General features: G+C 41.2%; 1 protein-coding gene across 2 annotated transcripts in view; it reads left to right on the forward strand.

Moving 5' to 3' along the window:
- Positions 1-16,587, forward strand: part of C1QTNF4 (C1q and TNF related 4) — a 17,272-nt gene extending 685 nt beyond the window's left edge. For both annotated transcript variants that reach the window (XM_085305354.1, XM_085305346.1), the window contains exon 2: positions 15,034-16,587. In XM_085305354.1, the coding sequence (XP_085161480.1) occupies positions 15,042-16,142 (1,101 nt within the window). In that variant the 5' untranslated portion in view covers positions 15,034-15,041 and the 3' untranslated portion in view covers positions 16,143-16,587. The remainder of the gene's footprint in view (positions 1-15,033) is intronic.
- Positions 16,588-17,826: the final 1,239 nt, after the last annotated feature.

The raw sequence follows: 17,826 nt of genomic DNA on the forward strand, positions 1-17,826 counted from the left end.
GAGCTCCGCCGCGGAGCCGCCGCGGGCCAGGCTGCGCAGGCCAACAGGTTCGCGGGAAATACCTGCATTAGCACCCCTTCCCCGGCCTTGCCTTTTAAATGTGTGTGTGTGTGTGTGTAGATATACATATACATATATATATATATGTATATCTACACACACACACACAATATAAAACCGTTAGCGTTTATGCAGAAAAGGGATATGAAATTGTGGCCCTGTTCTGGGCAGTTAGAGTGCTTTCCTGGGCCACTATGGGGGAGGCCATCCTGGAAAATTCCCCGAGGGGCAATTTCTCAGATGGCAACTAGCATAATGCTTACTTGGACCCCCGCTCCAGATTCCTGAGGGAACCGAGTCCCTCAGGTTTTCCAGAGACTGATATACATGGCCGATTCTGCAAAGTGCAAATAATCTAGGCTAACCCTTCTCTGGGTACTCGACAGTCGCCCTGTYGTCTCCTCGGCCCACTCCCTAAGCGCTCCTAGGCAAATGGGTCAGTGGCTCCAGGTGATCCTTCTAGCAGACGCTCAGGGAGCTTCTGCACTGCCGGCTGGCTAGAAGGCAGCRTTGTGGCCCGTCGGTTTATGCACATACTGAATGAGCCTTGCTTCAATTATTCATTYGGTGCCTTTGCAATCTTCTGCAGTTTCTCTTCTCTAGGGAGATGATGTGTAACAAAGCTTTGAAATACTTTGCCATTGAGGTTGTGATGCTATCTAGGCACATGGCAGCTGTTCGCTTGAATAGCCATTCTCACGGGTTAATTCATAACAGTAAAAGGTATGTCAAGAGAGAATGAGGATTCCCAGTAGGGCAGCGTTACCCTTTACATTCTTTGTGTTCCCCTCTGAAAAGCCATAATGCAGCTAAGACCAGAACCTTGAACCTGAATAGTTATTACACTAGATTCTAGAAATGAGATTTGTATTTTCTGTCTGCAGGAATTAATGCCTTCAAAGTACATATGATCTCCATAATGGAGAAACGATGCCTTCAACGTGGAGTTGATTTAAATCTGATAATTTGTCAGTGTGGTGGACATTTTCTGTTTTACAGGTGAAGAGACAGGTGCAGAAATGGAATACAGTGGAGACAGAGTTGGTGGCAAAACTTGGAATCCCGTTTATTGTTATTTATGTTTTACTAGTGTGATTGTCAGTTGTGCTGTGCTCTTCTCCACTGGCTCCAGAGAGCACCCACTGAAAAACTGAGAATCATTCGCATTTTCCTAATAACGGAAAAAGAGTGGCCCCACAGTGGCCAATGGCTATACTTATCAAAGTAYAGGATTACTGTACATTTCCAAACAGCAGTATGGCCAGCAGTTGACCTCCAATTCTTGGAATTCTCTTTCTTGTGTCWGATAGCAATCCAGATGAACACCGCCACACAGAGAAATGCTGTATCTCTAGGATGTGAAGAGCCTGATTGAACCTTCTGTGTGTAACACCCAATATGAAGGTCAGAAGAAAAAGGCACTAGTACTAGTGCAAAGCAAACATGCGGTGAGCTCCAGGTGTTCACTGTCATTGTACCAGAATTTCMACACTGTTGTTAGTTGTAGGCAGAGCACATTGAAATAAAGTGGCAGCTGGTGAATTTCCAAGATGGGGAGTATCTCTGAGAAGTTAATATTCTCAGCTGGGAAATATCTCCCTCCAGGAGACTTCAGGTCAGGACTTCATTATTCCTTTCCATTTTCCTTTATGTTTTTCTTTGCTCTCCTGTGAAAGGAAATTTGCCCAATACTCAGATGAGATACACAACTGCTGTGCTGCTGCCTCTCTTGTCAATCACTTGTCTTCCCCAGCGTGCATACTTCCTCCAGACAGGTTAGAGAACAAAGGAGGAATTCCTGCTGCATCTAATCAAAGGTCTGAGGTTTCCAGCAGAGGTAATCCAGCCAGCGCCAGGAACTGATCACAGAACAAAGCAGTAAGTGGCTACTCTGGAGACTGGTAATCAATTGCTAACACCTCAGTTAGCAGTGCAGGTTGATAAAGTCCTATTTCTCCCCTTTTGCCATTCCTCTGGTTTATCCATTCCATGGGCATTTTCTGTTCTATCCGGGTCTCAGCCACAGTGCCAGGAAAACCTTCCCTGACTGCCGTAAGGCATCTGGGGAGGCCACGCAAGTGGTTACTGGAATGAGAACCAGAGTCAGATGAGAGATTCAAGTCACAGTTATTAAAAGAAATGCCAGACCATATTTATTCCTATGTGTACAAAGGATTACCTATATATTTTATGCCTGCTTGTGATCACCCTGACAGGTGTTTTGAGGTTTGAGGACAGTACCTGCAGTTCTTTGGTTAAGGGCAGATGCAAAGAAAATATTTAAAGTCCTCTGAAATCAACCAGGTGCTTCAGTGCATTCTTTCAGTGTGTACTGCTAGTATAACCCACAGTGAGCATAATAAATTATGACATTTTAAATATATCCCTAGGTCTTTGAAGAGAGCTGGTCGCATCTTTCCATTYAGTGTTTCAGAATTCCAAAAGCTTCTGACAGAAGTCACTGAATTGGCTTATGTTCATTTTACATATTAAGTTTTTTTTCAAAATAAAATAGATTTAATTTTTTTAAGTAAAAATTGAGATTCTAGGTCATGGTTGTACATTAATTTAAATATTTGCCATGGCAAGTTGCAGATCATAGCAGGTGAAAGAGGCTATGAACTGAGTAAACATGATTTTCTGAACAGGAAAATCTTCTTTAAATAAATATTGGAAGATTCACAGCTCATTATCTGTGTATTTTTAGGCAATTCCAGTCCTTCAGACAGTCCACAAGCTGCTTAAAACCAATTTGATAGCTGTATCAGTGTGTCCTGGTTTTGCTTCTGTTCAGTGTTTTCTTGGATGACCTGGATGGTAATATAAAGAGTGAGTGTATCAGATTTGCCAATCACATGCAACAGTGAAACTTTAAGTATGTCAGAGGAAGAGATCAGAATTCAAAATTATTCCCACAAATTGGAAGAACTGCTAGGAAAATTTAGTAGGAAAAAATGCAAGGTATTACAGCAAGGCAGGAATAATCAACTGCATAAGCAGTTGAGAGAAACAAATGACTAGGTGGCAACTCTGGAAAAGAATCTGAAGGTTATAATAGGTTACAACCTGAGCATGAGTCAATGTTATGCTGTTGCAAAAGAAGGCAAACATCTTGCTAGGATATGTAAAAGACATAGCCTGGAAGACACATGCAACAATCCTCCTGTTCTATTCAGCATTACTAAAGCCTTAGTTGGAGCTGTGTTAAGTTTTGGTTATTACACTTTGAGACAGGTACAGGGCAGTTGGAGGGCATCCAGAGGAGGGCAGCAGGATTGATCAAAGGTCTGGAAAACATGACCTACAAAGAAGGTTTGAAAGAACTAAGGTTGTTTTATCCTAAAGACAAGAAGGCTGGCAGGAGAATGTAACAGGAGGTAAGAAATAGCAGAAAGAAAGATTATTTTAGACTTTAGGAATAAGTTTCTAGGAGCTAGGATAATAAAGGTGTGGGATATTTTTCTAGGGAGCGGGTGAAAACTTAAGAACAAGTTCGACAATTATCCATGAAGAATGAAATCAGGATAGTGATCCTAGAATGTGAATATATATTGGACTATTTGACTTATTCAGTTCCCTTCCAGATGTATTCTTTTATCATTTTGTGAAGGCAATATGATCGTTTAATGTAAATGAAATAAAAGCTATCTGCTAGCCCCGTTCTGATGTCTGCCTAATAACTCAAGGGTAGCATAGCCCCTGTGCAACAATGCAGCACTTTCTGAAAAGAGCCTGAAAGAAAAGGAACAGTTTACTAGAAGACAGTTAAAACAGCTCTTTTTGGAGAAGACATAGGTATCAAGATATATATACTGATTTATCTGGAGCAGATACTTGACTGAGTCTTATCAATGCTGAAAATAATGCTATGGAGAAAGAACAATGAATGAGGCTTAGCTGTTAGCAACCTGGTATGAATTGAAAATACAAACTCTTACCTTAATTCTAATATTTTACTTCCTGACTGAAAGACTGTAGTCCAAAAATGGTTTTTAGAGATAAAATAAAATATAATAACAGCATTTAGAACTAGAATAAAATGAAGCACAGTTCTACAATTGATATTTTTAGGCATCTCTCCTAGAGGACCTAGATTTTCTCTCCCTGTACTCATGGTTTAACATATATTGTTTAATATAAATGGAACAGATGATCCCCTGTGCACAGTGAAAAATAATAGATTTCTGTGAGGAGACAGGTAGAAAGAATTAAGGGAGCAATGATCATCTCTTTTGGATGCTGTAGTGATGAGCTGCCCATAAGAACCTGAACAGAGCACACTCTGAGTCTAGCCAAAGAATATTTTAATCCTCTAAAGGGAGAAGGATTTCTCTTTCTCTCCAGTCTGAGAGACACTAAAGACATTCTGGGAGRAATGGAAGTGTTTTTTTTACACCAACCAGGCAACTGGGACTCTTTTATGTGAAAACAGATATTCTCTGGGACCGAAAGGCTGCAAAGTGACTGCTAGAAAGAATCTGTGTTGAATGAACAAGACAGGAGAAAATGAAGAATTAGGCTTTGCTGTTTAGAAGGCTATTTTCACTGAGCTGCTGCTCAATGAACTGCAGCATATTAGCATTGGAATCCAGTATAGTTTAAACACTCTTACACTGGTATTACCGTAAATTGTTTGAAATCCTCATATTTTGATTTTCTCTGGGACATGTGTGTACAAAGTGTAACACTCTATAAGTTCTGATTCCTCTTTTTTTCGACCCTCATTTTTCATAGCTGCTTAAATACTTGCTGAAAAATGATTTATTTACAAAGCTAGTCACTTGGTGCCCCAAATACTTTGGATTAAATTCACATCCCCTCCACCCAAGGACTGACCAACCAGTGATTCACATTAGCTCCTACTCTTTTTGTATGGGTTTATTTCAGTTCTTCTTKTCCCGTTCTTTGCTTTGTGGACATAAAAGAGACAGAATGCTGCTGGACTTAGATTTTGATAAGCCTGATCTGTAGAAAGCAACTAATGCTGAAGAGCATTATGTATGCTGCAAGACTTCTTTGCTAATCAGGAACTGCTGTACCACCCAGGGGAAATCTGAGTTTCAACAAACCAGCTGATGTCAAAGATGGGAGAAGTCACATGCAGTGTTTATTCTTTAAATGATTATTTGTTGATTTATTTACCAACTTCTTGGGTATGAAAGCAAAGGGATTGTCATGTCAGACCATTTACAGAGAATAGGACCAGAAAAAAAAATCATTAGTGTATGTGAACTCTCTMAAAAACAGAGCTTGGCAGAACAGTTTTCATTCTGGAATAATACTGGCCTCTGCTTTGGTGCTAAGTGCAGGATGGTCATTTCTTAATTCTCCAGCTTCAGGCCTGTGTCCTACCCCAGCAGCAGGAGCAGAAAGGAATGCTGGAGCAGAGATAGTAGTAGTGTTCATGGAAATATACAGATCTTTAATGCTTTTGATCACCTCCACTAAACTAGAGCTCAGTGAATTTCCAAATTGAGATGTTGCAGCATGTTGGCAGTAAAGAGCAGCACTGCAGTGCAATTCACAGTGTTCTCTGAGTATCTTCACAGTACATGAAACAGCAGGGTATGAAAAGAAATTAAGGTGATTTTTTTAGCTGAGTGTGATGGCAGATGTTAAGAGACAGCAAGCGTTCTTGCCTTACCTGCAAGACAAGAAAAAAAAACACCCTAGAAAAGCAAAATTCCTGTAGGCAAATGCCTCAGTGTAGAATAGGGTTTGTCCAGATGGATTTGTGAAGCGTACTGTCAGAACACCAATCAATGGATCAATGGCATGTGACTTTTTCTTRAAGTATGTTAAGCGCAGCATTTGATGGATCAAAAGACCAAAGCAATTATGTTTGCATTGATGAAACACAGCRTTACAAATTGCTCTGTCAAGCTGCTCTTGCTGCCATCAAAAGGGAACTGAATCTGATCCCATTCTGAAAGTTTTCTGTTAACTGTAAATAACTGAGGAGAGGACCACGGTTACCCAGTTTGTGAACCACATCTTTGGCTGCATTGGTAAACAAACTCTTAGCAGTCAGTGAGCTCAGACATGACTAGGATACAAAAATACTTTTGTCGTCTTTGTATGTAATCCCAGCTGGCACTTAGCTATCCGTTAGTTTCCTTAGGGAATATTATTATACTCCACAGGCTTATCCTAACTTGTGATCTGATGATCAGTCAGCAAGAACGAGCATATCCCCCTTTGCTTTTATCCAGGTGGGTGATGTGGCAGGTCTTAAAGCAGAGACCAGAGGGCAGCGTTCCAGGAAGGTGKGGAACGGATGAGCTGGAAGCAACTACACCAGACACAAAGTTCCAGGAAAAAAAAGGATTATGTGCCCATACAAATGAGAGAGAGAGAGAGAAGGTGTAGCTATGCAGTTGGAGAAGAAAGCAGACAAGAAACATTTAAAACTTGTTCTGTTTTCACATAGCACCTTACATAGTAGTTTAGCCCCTTGCATAGTAGTTAAATTAAAATATTATCTTGGCTGATACAAAGTACAGGAGCACGAGCTCATGGGAAGAAATTGAGCATTTGTAACCATTCCAAAGAGGATGAAGAACAAACCTTGGTAGTATGCCACAAATTCCAACATTTCATAATATCTCCACAGCCTTCAAGAAGAAGGTATGATTCCTGTAATCTAGAGACAGTAAAAAATGGCTTTCATGTAAATGTTTACATCGGTGGCAGCTTCCACAGAGTCGCAGTAGTTCCAGGACAAATAAACCTCCCATTACAGTTGTTTCATTCTTACTGAGGGGACAATATGAGAACACTTAAGGCTCACTCTGAGATCATCTCCCCCAGTTGCTGCTGCTGCACCTGGCTTATTTGTTGTTGGCTGACTGGGAATATGAAGGAAAGTGGCAATAAGGAACATAAGGTAAAACGAGTACAGCTTGCAGCTGGCTGGAGCAGTTACTCTACTTGCTTTGATTTCTATAGGCTTTTATTTCTATATTTTATTTGTTACAAGTAGTGATTGAAAGAAAATTGACAGCAGGGATATCAACTTTGAGAACAGAATAAGAACCCCCTTTTTTGGTCTGCAAGGTAGGAGGAGGAGGAGGATGGAGAAGTAGAAAAGATGCCTCTCTCATTGAAGGAAACTGCTAATTAGACACAGAGAAAAAAACAAAAAAGCAAAAAAAAAATAATAATAACTACCAAGAACTATGCCTTTGAAATGTTATTAGACTTTCATTTATTAACAGAAGGAATGGGGATTATCTTGCGAGGTAAACTTTCACTGGTGAGGAGTATGTTTGAGGCACTGGCCACAACTTAAGCTAAGGAAGGCTCCAGAGAGGTAGGAAGACTGAACCATAGTAAATGACAATAAAACAGAAATGTCAGAGTAAGAATCTGTATTAATTGATTTGAGAATATAGACTCTAGTGTTGTTCTGCACACTTAATGTTTCTACTTTGTCACTCACAGCTCAGACTTACTTGGTTGGTTGTAATGCAGAGATGTTTTAAAAAACCTCTAAGTATGAGTGAGCTTTAGCACTACTTCAGGAAACCTAAGAATAAGCTTCTGTGTATTATGTCTGTCTAAATAGCTTTTTCATTCTCTATCATCCCTGTAAAGTCCCAGGCWTCTTTAATTTGAGAAGAACATTTCTCTCTTTCCTGTCTAAAATCATATATCATAAGAGAACTCTTAACCTCTTAAGAGAGTCTCCCAYGGTCCCATTACCAACAACTCCTTCACGTTCTTCCTTTAACACTGCTGTGATACYAACAAAATCTTGCCTGCTGATTCCAACTGATGAAATGATGAAATGGAATTGTCTTCTCATCTGAACAGTAGGTCTGTTGCAGGGGCAGTCTCTTTGGGAGCCTCCATGTGCTTCATACAGTTTTACCTCCCAAGACAAAGCAAAAAAACTAGAACTTCCATGAAAAAGTCCTTCCTCTAGGTGGCTTCCAGCCCAGCCACTTGAAACAATGAAATTACTCTCTGCTCTATTCTCTAAGATCTCTGTGCCTGCCAGTCCCTTTAAACCTAGCTTCTGCTCTGGCCCATTTTCCATTTGGGGCTTTTCTCTCTCTCTCTCTCTCTCTCTCTCTCCGTCTCTCACCCGCCCCCCTATACACACACCCCTTTTTCTCATAACTGAGGTCTGTATGGTATATGCTCTCAAAGTGTCAGTTACTTTCCTCCATCTACCAAAATGTTCCTGGTATTGCAGGTCAAAACATCTCAGTTAATCCTTTGTGCCAGTGTGATCTACCTTTTGGTGCAGCAATCCAGTTCCTCCTGCAGAGATGGGATGCTTCAACAAAGCCTAGTTCCACAGCCTTAGTATACTTAGTATATCTTGTGCATGCTAGGAGAAGGAAATGCACACAGAAGTCAGGCTAAAAGAGGAGGTTAGGTTTGGGGATGGGAAAAGAGGTAGTTTACCTTTGGCATTACTGTAACTGCATCCATGCAAAAATTGCTACAGTTGAAATGGTCTCAGTGTTTTATGTCTAAAGTAGCTGTTCAATAAACTGTGTACGRTAACGGAGGCTTCTGGCTTTCTAAAGCTGTGGTTCCCAGCCCTTAGGGCTTCTCTGCCCYGTGCTTTTACATCAACCATTTACCACTGAACTTATTCCAAGCAATGGCTGTTTTTTTCATTACTGATGTAATTTCAGCCACAGTTGGTTTAACTGCAGCTGAGGAACAACTTCGTGGTATTTAACACTCATTTTATAAACTGTAATTTAGTCTAATGTTCTAACAATGTTTTCTGTTCTTTTTCCACTTACTAATCAGTGTCAGAGTATGTTTCTTCTCATTACCTCTTTTAGTCTTGTTTGCTTGAGGAGTGTGTATGTGGTGGAGGTTGGATTTGTGTAATTTATTCATTTAAAAAGTAGCCAACATTTTAAAATCTGTTGCACATTTTAAAGCCTTAGTCATTTATTATAATTTATGGCTGCCATCTAAGGCRTGTTTCAAGCATCTTCTCTGTTAAAACACCACTTTGCCCATCTAAATTAATATATGCTTACATATATTTAAGAAGACAAAAGAAATATCACATTGTGTCACCCTGGCACTTCAGCTGTGTGTGGCACTTCAGCACCAAATTTTCCTGAATATTATTATAGGAAGAACAGGCTTAATATCATGACCATTGTGGTGCATATATATCATCTTGTGCATATATAGCACATTCTAGCTTAAGCAGAGTTGTTAGGGTTTGTGAAATGTAACAGGTTTCATTAATATTCCAAAGTTCAGGCTAACATTAGAAGTTTCTGCCAAAATACAGTCTCTCCATTTCCTTTTCCTGAGTATGCCTAGAAGTTGGGGCACTTCAAAAGAATTTTTGTCCCTCCACAGATCTTCAAGTACACARAAGCTGGCTTATTATGTTAACAAACTCCTTTGACTCATTAAGAACATTTAAAATGAAGAATTTTATATTTTAGTGCACTACAGTTCTGCAATACAAAGTGTTGCTTGCAGTTTCAAAAAAGCATCTCAAATACTTCAGACAGTGTTTTACCCCTCAGGATTGTTCCAGAGTTCAAAAGAACACATTCATCAAAAGCAGAGAAAAGCCAAAGCCATAAGTGAATCACTGAGTTTGTCACAAAGTACCCTTTATACAGATTTTGCTCCCAAGGAACTGCTACAACTWATTTCTCCTTGATGTTACAAAAAGTGACGTATTCGCATCACTATCTGATCCTCATAAGCAGTATCTGGTGRGTGGAACAGACAGTGTGGTATCTAAGAAGAAAAAATCTTGCTCAATARACACAGTCTTCTGCTGATTAAAATAATTGAAACACTTGCAGCTGTCCTTAAGTATTAGAGTAAGAGCAAGGTAGAACAGGGCTTCCCTCTTTCAACTTACAGCTTCTATGAGCTTTTGCAATTAATCCAACTACAGTGCTTCACTTTAATTTTGTAGCTCATTCTTCAGTGATCATATGGGTAAAACTCCAACTAAAATTAAATGATTTTTGCTTAAGTTAGGACTAGGGAATCTAGCTCATTAGTATTTTTTTTTGGGGGGGGGGGAATCGTGTGTTTTACAAGAAGATCTGGTCTGCAAGTCTAGAAATGGGGTCGCCTTTCTATTATTGAAAGCATCTTTCTAAATCTGTGCATTTCAGTGGAAGGATAATGCTAATTGTTTTTCCACAGGTGGATTGATTCTGTTCTAGGACAGAAAAAACACTTCCAGCCAGCATAAAGCTATTCGTTAAGTTTCCTGTGTTTCAGCAAATGGTGAATTCTCTTCTCAAAAGAGGTTTGCAACTCCTGTCTTGCTGCATGATTCACTGCCATTTGAGTCCCTACTTTTCAGGTCATTAATTTAATGTCAGTGCCTTTGAGAACGGTTTGGCTCCATCACGTGTTTTATGTTTCCAAATCCAAAATCTATTTCTTCTCTTCTTCCCTTTAGGCCACTGTCCCCGGTTGGTACAACCTGGTGTAAAGGCACTAGCATATCTTGTTTATCCCTTGGGTCTGCTTAGCTTCATTGTGTATCTCTGTGGTAACACTGTAGGTACTACCATGATAAGGATCAGCAGAATGGGGGATAGAGCAGTAGCACAGCTGCTATGCATGACCCATGTATGACCCATGCTGAAGACCAATCTCCCCTCTGGCCTGGATCTCTCCCCTCACTCTGCTGTTTCAAGACTAATGCTACAGCATGAACTGCATGGCTGGTACCATGGTGCCCATGACCAGCCTCACACCCTTGATGCTGTTTGTTCCCTGACAGTACATTGGAGGCAAGTTACCACAGTAAAAGACTTGGGGAACACATGCAGGTGCTGGAGGAGCAAGAGAGCATTTTGGAGGCTATATCTTTCAACCGTACTGCATTAACACTCAAACCCAAAAGTTCTTGTGAGTTGCTTCTGTTTATGGCACCATTGTAGCTATCTGAGTCTTCTTAATGGTTGGCAAATTATTCTTATACTTCTTTGGTGTGAAAGGCTGTTATTAGATACTTTCTATATTACTTGAAATAGGTTAAGAATCTAAATAGTCCTGAGAGTAGTAAGTGGGAGCTGTCAAGGAAACAACATGCTAATGGCAACACAGCATAATGAACTGCCTTATTTAAATGACTTGCCAGTAAGTTATTGAGAAGAGCTGATAAATAAGGGACTCTGCAGCAGCAGAGAGTATTTGCAACTGTAACTAACTGATTTAATCTTTTTCAAAGTGACCTTATTACAGAGAAATTAGCTTTGGAACTGAAACGAGGGTAGTTGTCATTTGAAGGAACATTAGATCAGATTCACTGAAGAGTTTATTAAACTGCTTTGTCTTTTTGTGTTTGTTTTGCCAGCAGTGCTCTGCTCATGATATATTCCTTGACTCCCAGGTATTCTGAGTGAGCCCTGGAGCACAGGCAGTGCTTTAGAACCAGGCTGGTTACAGCGGCTGAAAACACAAATGCCAAATCCTTTCCTGTCATTCCTTGTCTCAAGAGCATGCAGCAATATCACAGTCATCCTGGTGCAGCTGCACCATGGTGATCAGTACAGTAGCAATGGATGAGCATGAATCAGAAACATCTAACAGCCTGTTTAAGTTTGCCTTTAGGGCTTGGTTTTCCAACWGGAAGCTGAAATAAGCCTGCAGTGCTAGATGTAGAGCTCTCTGCAAACCTAATTCTGCTGAAGCAGAGGCTGAGCTCAGAGTGTGACTGTTTGCGATTTAGTTCTTCATGGGATGTTAGGGCTTATTAATGTTGTTTAAACTGCAGCAGTGGCCAAATGCTGTACAGACACAGTAGAAGAGAAAATCTTTGCCCTAAGGAGCTCACAAACTGAAAGGCAAAGGGAGGAAAAATAAAGATTGTGGAAGCAGATGCATCACAGTTATCCATGGCTTAACAGTTCTGTTAAAAATGCTTTCTTAAATTAATTTGCTAGATAAAGGATGGTCTCGGAGCTGCCTTTAGCTGTATATGTCGTGGGTAGGGGTTAGTAGTGCAGTGGGTTTGCAGCTCCGAGAAGGCAGAAGCTGTGGGAATCAGTTATTATCGAATCAGGAATCATGTCTCAGGAGGTCTCTAAGCCAACCTCCTGTTCTAAGCAGGGCCAAAACTGAATGCAGTTCAGGCTGCTCAGGGATTTATCCAGTCTGGTCTTGGAAACTTCCAAGGATGGAGACTCCACAGTCTCTTTGGGCAAACTATTCCAATGTTTATTATCCTCACAGTGAAAATTTTTTGCTTATGTCCAGTCTGAACTTTCTCTTTTTCATTTTATGACCACTGTCACTTGTCCCTCCACCATGTGCCTCAGAGCCTGGCTCTGTCTTGTCAATGACCTCCTCATTCTGGAAGGCTACTAATAGGTCCCCTGACACGTTCTCTTCTTAGGGCTAGACAAGCCCAATTCCCCCAGCATATGCTCACATGTCCCTCACATGGCATGTGCTGCAGCCCCCAGCCATCTTGGTGGCCTTCCTCTGGACTCACTCTAGCATATCAACATCTTTCTTATATGAGGGGATCCAAAATTAAATGCAGTGTTCCAGGTGTGGTCTAATGAATACTGAGTAAAGGGGAATAATCACTTCCATTGGTTTACTGGCTAAACTTGATTGATACAGCCCAGTGTGTTGTTCGCCTACATCACTTCCATGGCATGCCACTAGCTCATACATAATCTGTTGTTCTCTAGGACCCCAGGTCCTTTTYGGCAGAGCTGCTCCCCAGCCAGTCAGTCCCCAGCCTATACGAGTAAGAGGGTGAGTCCATCCAAGGCACAAGGCTTTGCATTTGTCCTTGATGAATTTCATAAGATTACTGTTAGCCTATTCCTCTAGACTGTCTAGGTCCCTTTGAATAGCAGCTGTAGCCCCAAGTTTGTTAACTGCCTCCTCTCCCCCACCCYAGTTTGGTGTCATCTGACGCTGATAAATGGGCATTCTGTCTCATCCTCCAGATCACTGATAAAAAATATTAAAGAGGATATCTAAAACACACTGTTGATCATGACCCTTTCAGCCTGATTGCCTACCTAGATTGTAACATCCCAACTTGGATACAAGAATGCTTTAGAGGACTGTATGAAAAGCCTTGCTAAAAGGTAAATAGCATCCACTGTTCTTTTCTCATTCACAGATACAGTCATTTTATCACAGAAGACAGTCAGTTTGATTAGGCATGATTTACCATTAGGTAATCTATGCTGACTGTTCCTTTCCCTTAATTATCTTTGTATCCCTCACTGGACCCAGTCTTGGATGTACCAAGACGTGCTGAATGATATTCCCAGGGACCAAGTGAAGCTAACTGGCCATTAGTTCTTCAGATTGTCTTATTTGCACTTTCTGAAGATGAGTGCAACATTTGCCTTTCTCTAGTCATCAGGCACCTCCCTTGATCTTCACAGCTCTTCAAAGATGATACAGTGGCCTTGCTGTGGTGTTGGCCAGTCTCTCAACCCCTTTCCATGCAACCTGGGGGGTGTAATGGATGTGTTCAGGAGAAACGTTTTAAGTCAGGAAAAGCATTTCAGGGACAAGGAGGAAAATACTGAGATGTTTGTGAGAGAAGTGATCTAATATAAAATCAGGACATGGATGGATATTTCTTTTTTTTCTTTGCTAGTGTGTCCTTTACGTGTAATTGGGTGAGAACATAATTCATTCTCATTTTGGATTTCAGTCTTATTCTCAAGTATGAAGGAGCAAGGACTGTAGGTCAAACTGAATTCCTGCTAATGAGTTATTCTAGCTAGCACATCTTGCCAAAATGGGGTCCCATTACCATCTCACAGTCTACATGGATTCCATCTGCTTTACTTTCACTACTAGGTCATCCCAGTTGTTTCAAATGCTTATCCATTTATCCTTTGTAATTCAGGGTTTATCTTCACCCTTCCCCCAATAGTAGCCTGTTTTACTCCTGTTCTGCTGGCCTCTGAATTCATTGTTTGCTGGCTGGCAAGGCACCAGTTCTAGGGTGACAGATGGGGCAGACTGCAAACCAGGCAGTTGCCTCCCAGCCTGAATGATATTTTAATAAGCACAGAGAGGTGACAGAGAGAGAAGCTTCTCACTGGAATGACTGGCAGTTTTGTTTTCAGCCTGAAAACACTAATAGATGATTTTTGGCTTTACTCCAGAAAATCACAGAAACTGGAGGCGGAAAATCACATTAGTTCCTAATGTGTCCCTCCTTTTTAAGGGTCAAAGAAGATTTTTCTCTTTGATTTGTTCTGCAGACAGTGAGTTGTTTCCACACTTCTCGTATTTCAGTCCCCTCTATGGGCTACTGTACTCTGGAAACTTGTCTTCTATCTWTCTTTTATTTTCCTTATTTTTTTCATTTCATTTACTTTCTTCATTTTCATCCTTCCTCCCTAAACAATCTCTCTTTCCCCAGTTTCTCTACACCCTTCACAGATTCACAGAGAAGCTGGTTAAAAGCCTGAATAGTGGGGCCTACCAACTTTGTTGGCTTCCAGTTTCTACACCATGTGAAACAGCGCAGTGCCAGGCAATGACATCTGCATGGGAATCTCTAGAGCATATGTCCTCTCCTCCCTGCCCTTCAGCTGTGTCTCAGTTGCATAATGCAGATCCTATGCAGGGCTTTGTTTCTTCCTTGGTCTTACAAACAAAAGTATTATGAAGGGGATCTCTGGCAGAGCCCCAGCAACCTCTGAGATCCCGCTTGATTGTGAGCAGTTCTCTGTTGACAAACTGTAAGATAGCCAGGATGTCAAAGAAGAAGATTTTCTATCTTCCTATAAGTACAAGACAAAAAGATCTAGCTAGCACTGGGAAAATTTCAAAAAGATGCTGTGATCTGAACTGAGATTAGGTCCCAAACACTGATCAGAGAGTGCGCTGGAGACTTCTCAGTAGTTGACATAGACCTTGATGTCTATTTTGCAAGATTCAGGTCTGGGCCTCAGCTGGTGTATGAGCTGGAAAATAATGTGATTCCTGGTAAAATGTGCTTCTTTTTCCTTTCAGATACAATAATGACCCTGAAGGTTCAGCTCATGTTTGGCTTCCTCTGGTGTGTGCTTTTTCTGCCTACAGATGGCTTCCCAGCAGACAGCAGTACTGAATTCCGCTCTGCTTTCTCTGTAGCCAGAACCAGCAGCATGGAAGGGAGCTCTGAGATGGTCATTACATTTGACAAAGTGTATGTGAACATTGGCAATGATTTTGATCCGAAGACAGGGTTGTTCCGATGTCGGATCCCTGGAGCCTATTACTTCTCTTTCACTGTTGGGAAATACCCGAAGAAAAATTTGTCTGTCATGCTGATGAGAAACAAGAATGAGGTACAAGTGATTGTGTACGATGAACATCACCGCAAGGAACGGAAGGTAGCCAGCCAGAGTGCCATGCTKCAGCTTGACTATGGTGACACAGTCTGGCTGCGTTTACATGGAGACCCCAAGTATGCTCTCTACAGCAATGTGGGCCCTTATACAACTTTCAATGGCTATCTAATCTATCCAGACACTTCTGCCTTCTTCCAGAATGCTCTGAGCTCTCAGGAGCTGGGGCCACCCCATCACACTATTCAGCAACTTCCAGGAGAGCAGAATGAGGCTTCACAGCGGCACGTGTTATCTGATCAACCAAACAGGGAGCAAGACCCTCGCTCTGCATTTTCTGTCGCTCGCTCACAAAGTCTCCTGGGGACAGATGACAAGCAAACCCAACATGAACCAATCACATTTGATACGGAGTTTGTGAATATTGGAAAAGATTTCAATTCTTCTAGTGGCATCTTCTCATGCCGTATACCTGGTGCATATTATTTCTCCTTCACCATTGGCAAAATGCCCTTTAAGACTATGTCAGTGAAACTTATGAAGAACCACAATGAGGTGCAGGCCATGATCTATGATGACAACCACTCCAAGAGGCGGGAGATGCAAAGCCAGAGTATTATGCTGCCCCTGCAATATGGGGACACTGTCTGGCTCTACAGCCATCAACATGATGGCTATGGTGCCTACAGCAACCATGGCAAGTACATCACCTTCACGGGCTTCCTGATCTATTCAGAGGCTCAGTCAAAGTGGCTTCCGGGTGCCAACTCACCCCAAGGGTCGGAAAAATAAATGTGAATGTGAAAGGAGCATTAAGAGAAGCCAAGGTGCCATGTACTTGGGTGTAACTCCTGTTCAGGTATCATCCTCTAACATTGAGCATGCTAACATGTGTCCAGTGCTTTCCTTATGCTGCACGCTTGTGCCATGGCTGCAGGGCTGTTGCTGTGTCTGTCATTCATCCATAGAAAGGTCTTTACAGGATGTGTGTGTGTGTCCCATGTTGGTGTTTGATTTAAGCATAAAGCATGAGATAGTTTTGGGGGCAGGGGTGGGACAATGTAGTTAGATGCTGAGGTTCAGAGAGCCACTGCAGCAATGTTACTGCAGATCCCTAGCATCCATAAAGCAGAAGACTTTATTTGCATAGCTGGGGAGGGAAAAAATGTAATGCAAATGAATGTAATAAAAATACAAAAAAAGAGTGAAATTTGCTGAGATTTGAATTTGTTATTACCTGTGAGACCTATGTGCTTGTAAATGCCTGAGGTACCARTTCAGGCAAGAAAGAAACGTGGTGGTTGTATGAGCTGTGGCATGTGTTACTGAGCCAGCCTGTCTGTGTATTCTCTGCAAGATCAGATGTGTGTGTGAACTGCTGGTACCTCATATGATTTTATTGCAAGTTTCACGATACTTAGTGCTTTTCTTAATCTGAAGTTGCTGAAGTCAAGAAGCTGTGTTTGAGAATTGCAGCTTCCATTTAATGAAAATAGTAATAAATTTAAAAAATTTAAATAAAAATTAATTTTTTACACTAGTAGCCCTTGTGAAGGAGGAAGGCCCAAATCTATGAACTGACCAACCTCTGAAATCTCAGAAACAAGATAACTAAGAGAAATATAACATGTATTTTCTAATCTCCTAATTTTTGTGTCAGGAGCAGGCTCGTGATTTATAAGCATGAATGTATGTTGTGCAGTGGCAGTACTGACTACAGTGGCATTTATATTCCCCAGCAATGATCTCCTGGGATACAAGGGTTTGGCTAACCTACCTCACACCATACTGCTAACCTAATCAAAATGTGATCCAAGATACCATTAAGTGATACTTTCAGCGCCTATGTTCCAGTGGTATCATATCAATCTGTATTCCTTGGAGCTGTAGAGCTGCTGTAGAGGGACTGGTGTGGCACTGTGTTCCTGCAGGGCAGGGGACAGCCATAACCTAATAGGCTAAGGTGAGTAATGGGAAACCAGTAGGCTGGCAGCTTCATTGTGGTTGTGTGATCAGTGCACTGGTCTGTTTGATACTCAGCTGAGCCCTGGTTTGTCTCTCAAATGACCTAAACTGCAAAAGTACCCCAGCTTAAACATGCGTGCAGCTTTGCACTTGAGTTTTTAATTTATAGTCTGCTCAATAAACAACAAAGCCCTTAAACTGACCCTAATGAAATCCTGAATTCAAAGCAGTACATTTGTATCTGAGTCACCAAGCCAAAGCTTCAGCTTTATCCAGACATTCAGATAGCTCAGACTTTATATTCTTTAGCAAGACAGTGTTTTCATGAACCAATGACATCTCAACCCAGCTTTTTAGTCAAGTTCTCTTCTCAAGCTGAACTTGTTTGCAGTCCCTCCCTATCTCCATCACCACTGCATATCCTAGACATTAAAGACTGAGGACATGGTGCAGGTAAAATGTGAAGGGTGAAAACTGAAAATGTAAAAATAAATAAATAAATAAAATAAAA

This window comes from Rhea americana, unplaced genomic scaffold (assembly GCF_003343005.1).
Source record: "Rhea americana isolate MKP2758 unplaced genomic scaffold, rheAme1 scaffold_102, whole genome shotgun sequence".
Taxonomy (NCBI): domain Eukaryota; kingdom Metazoa; phylum Chordata; class Aves; order Rheiformes; family Rheidae; genus Rhea; species Rhea americana.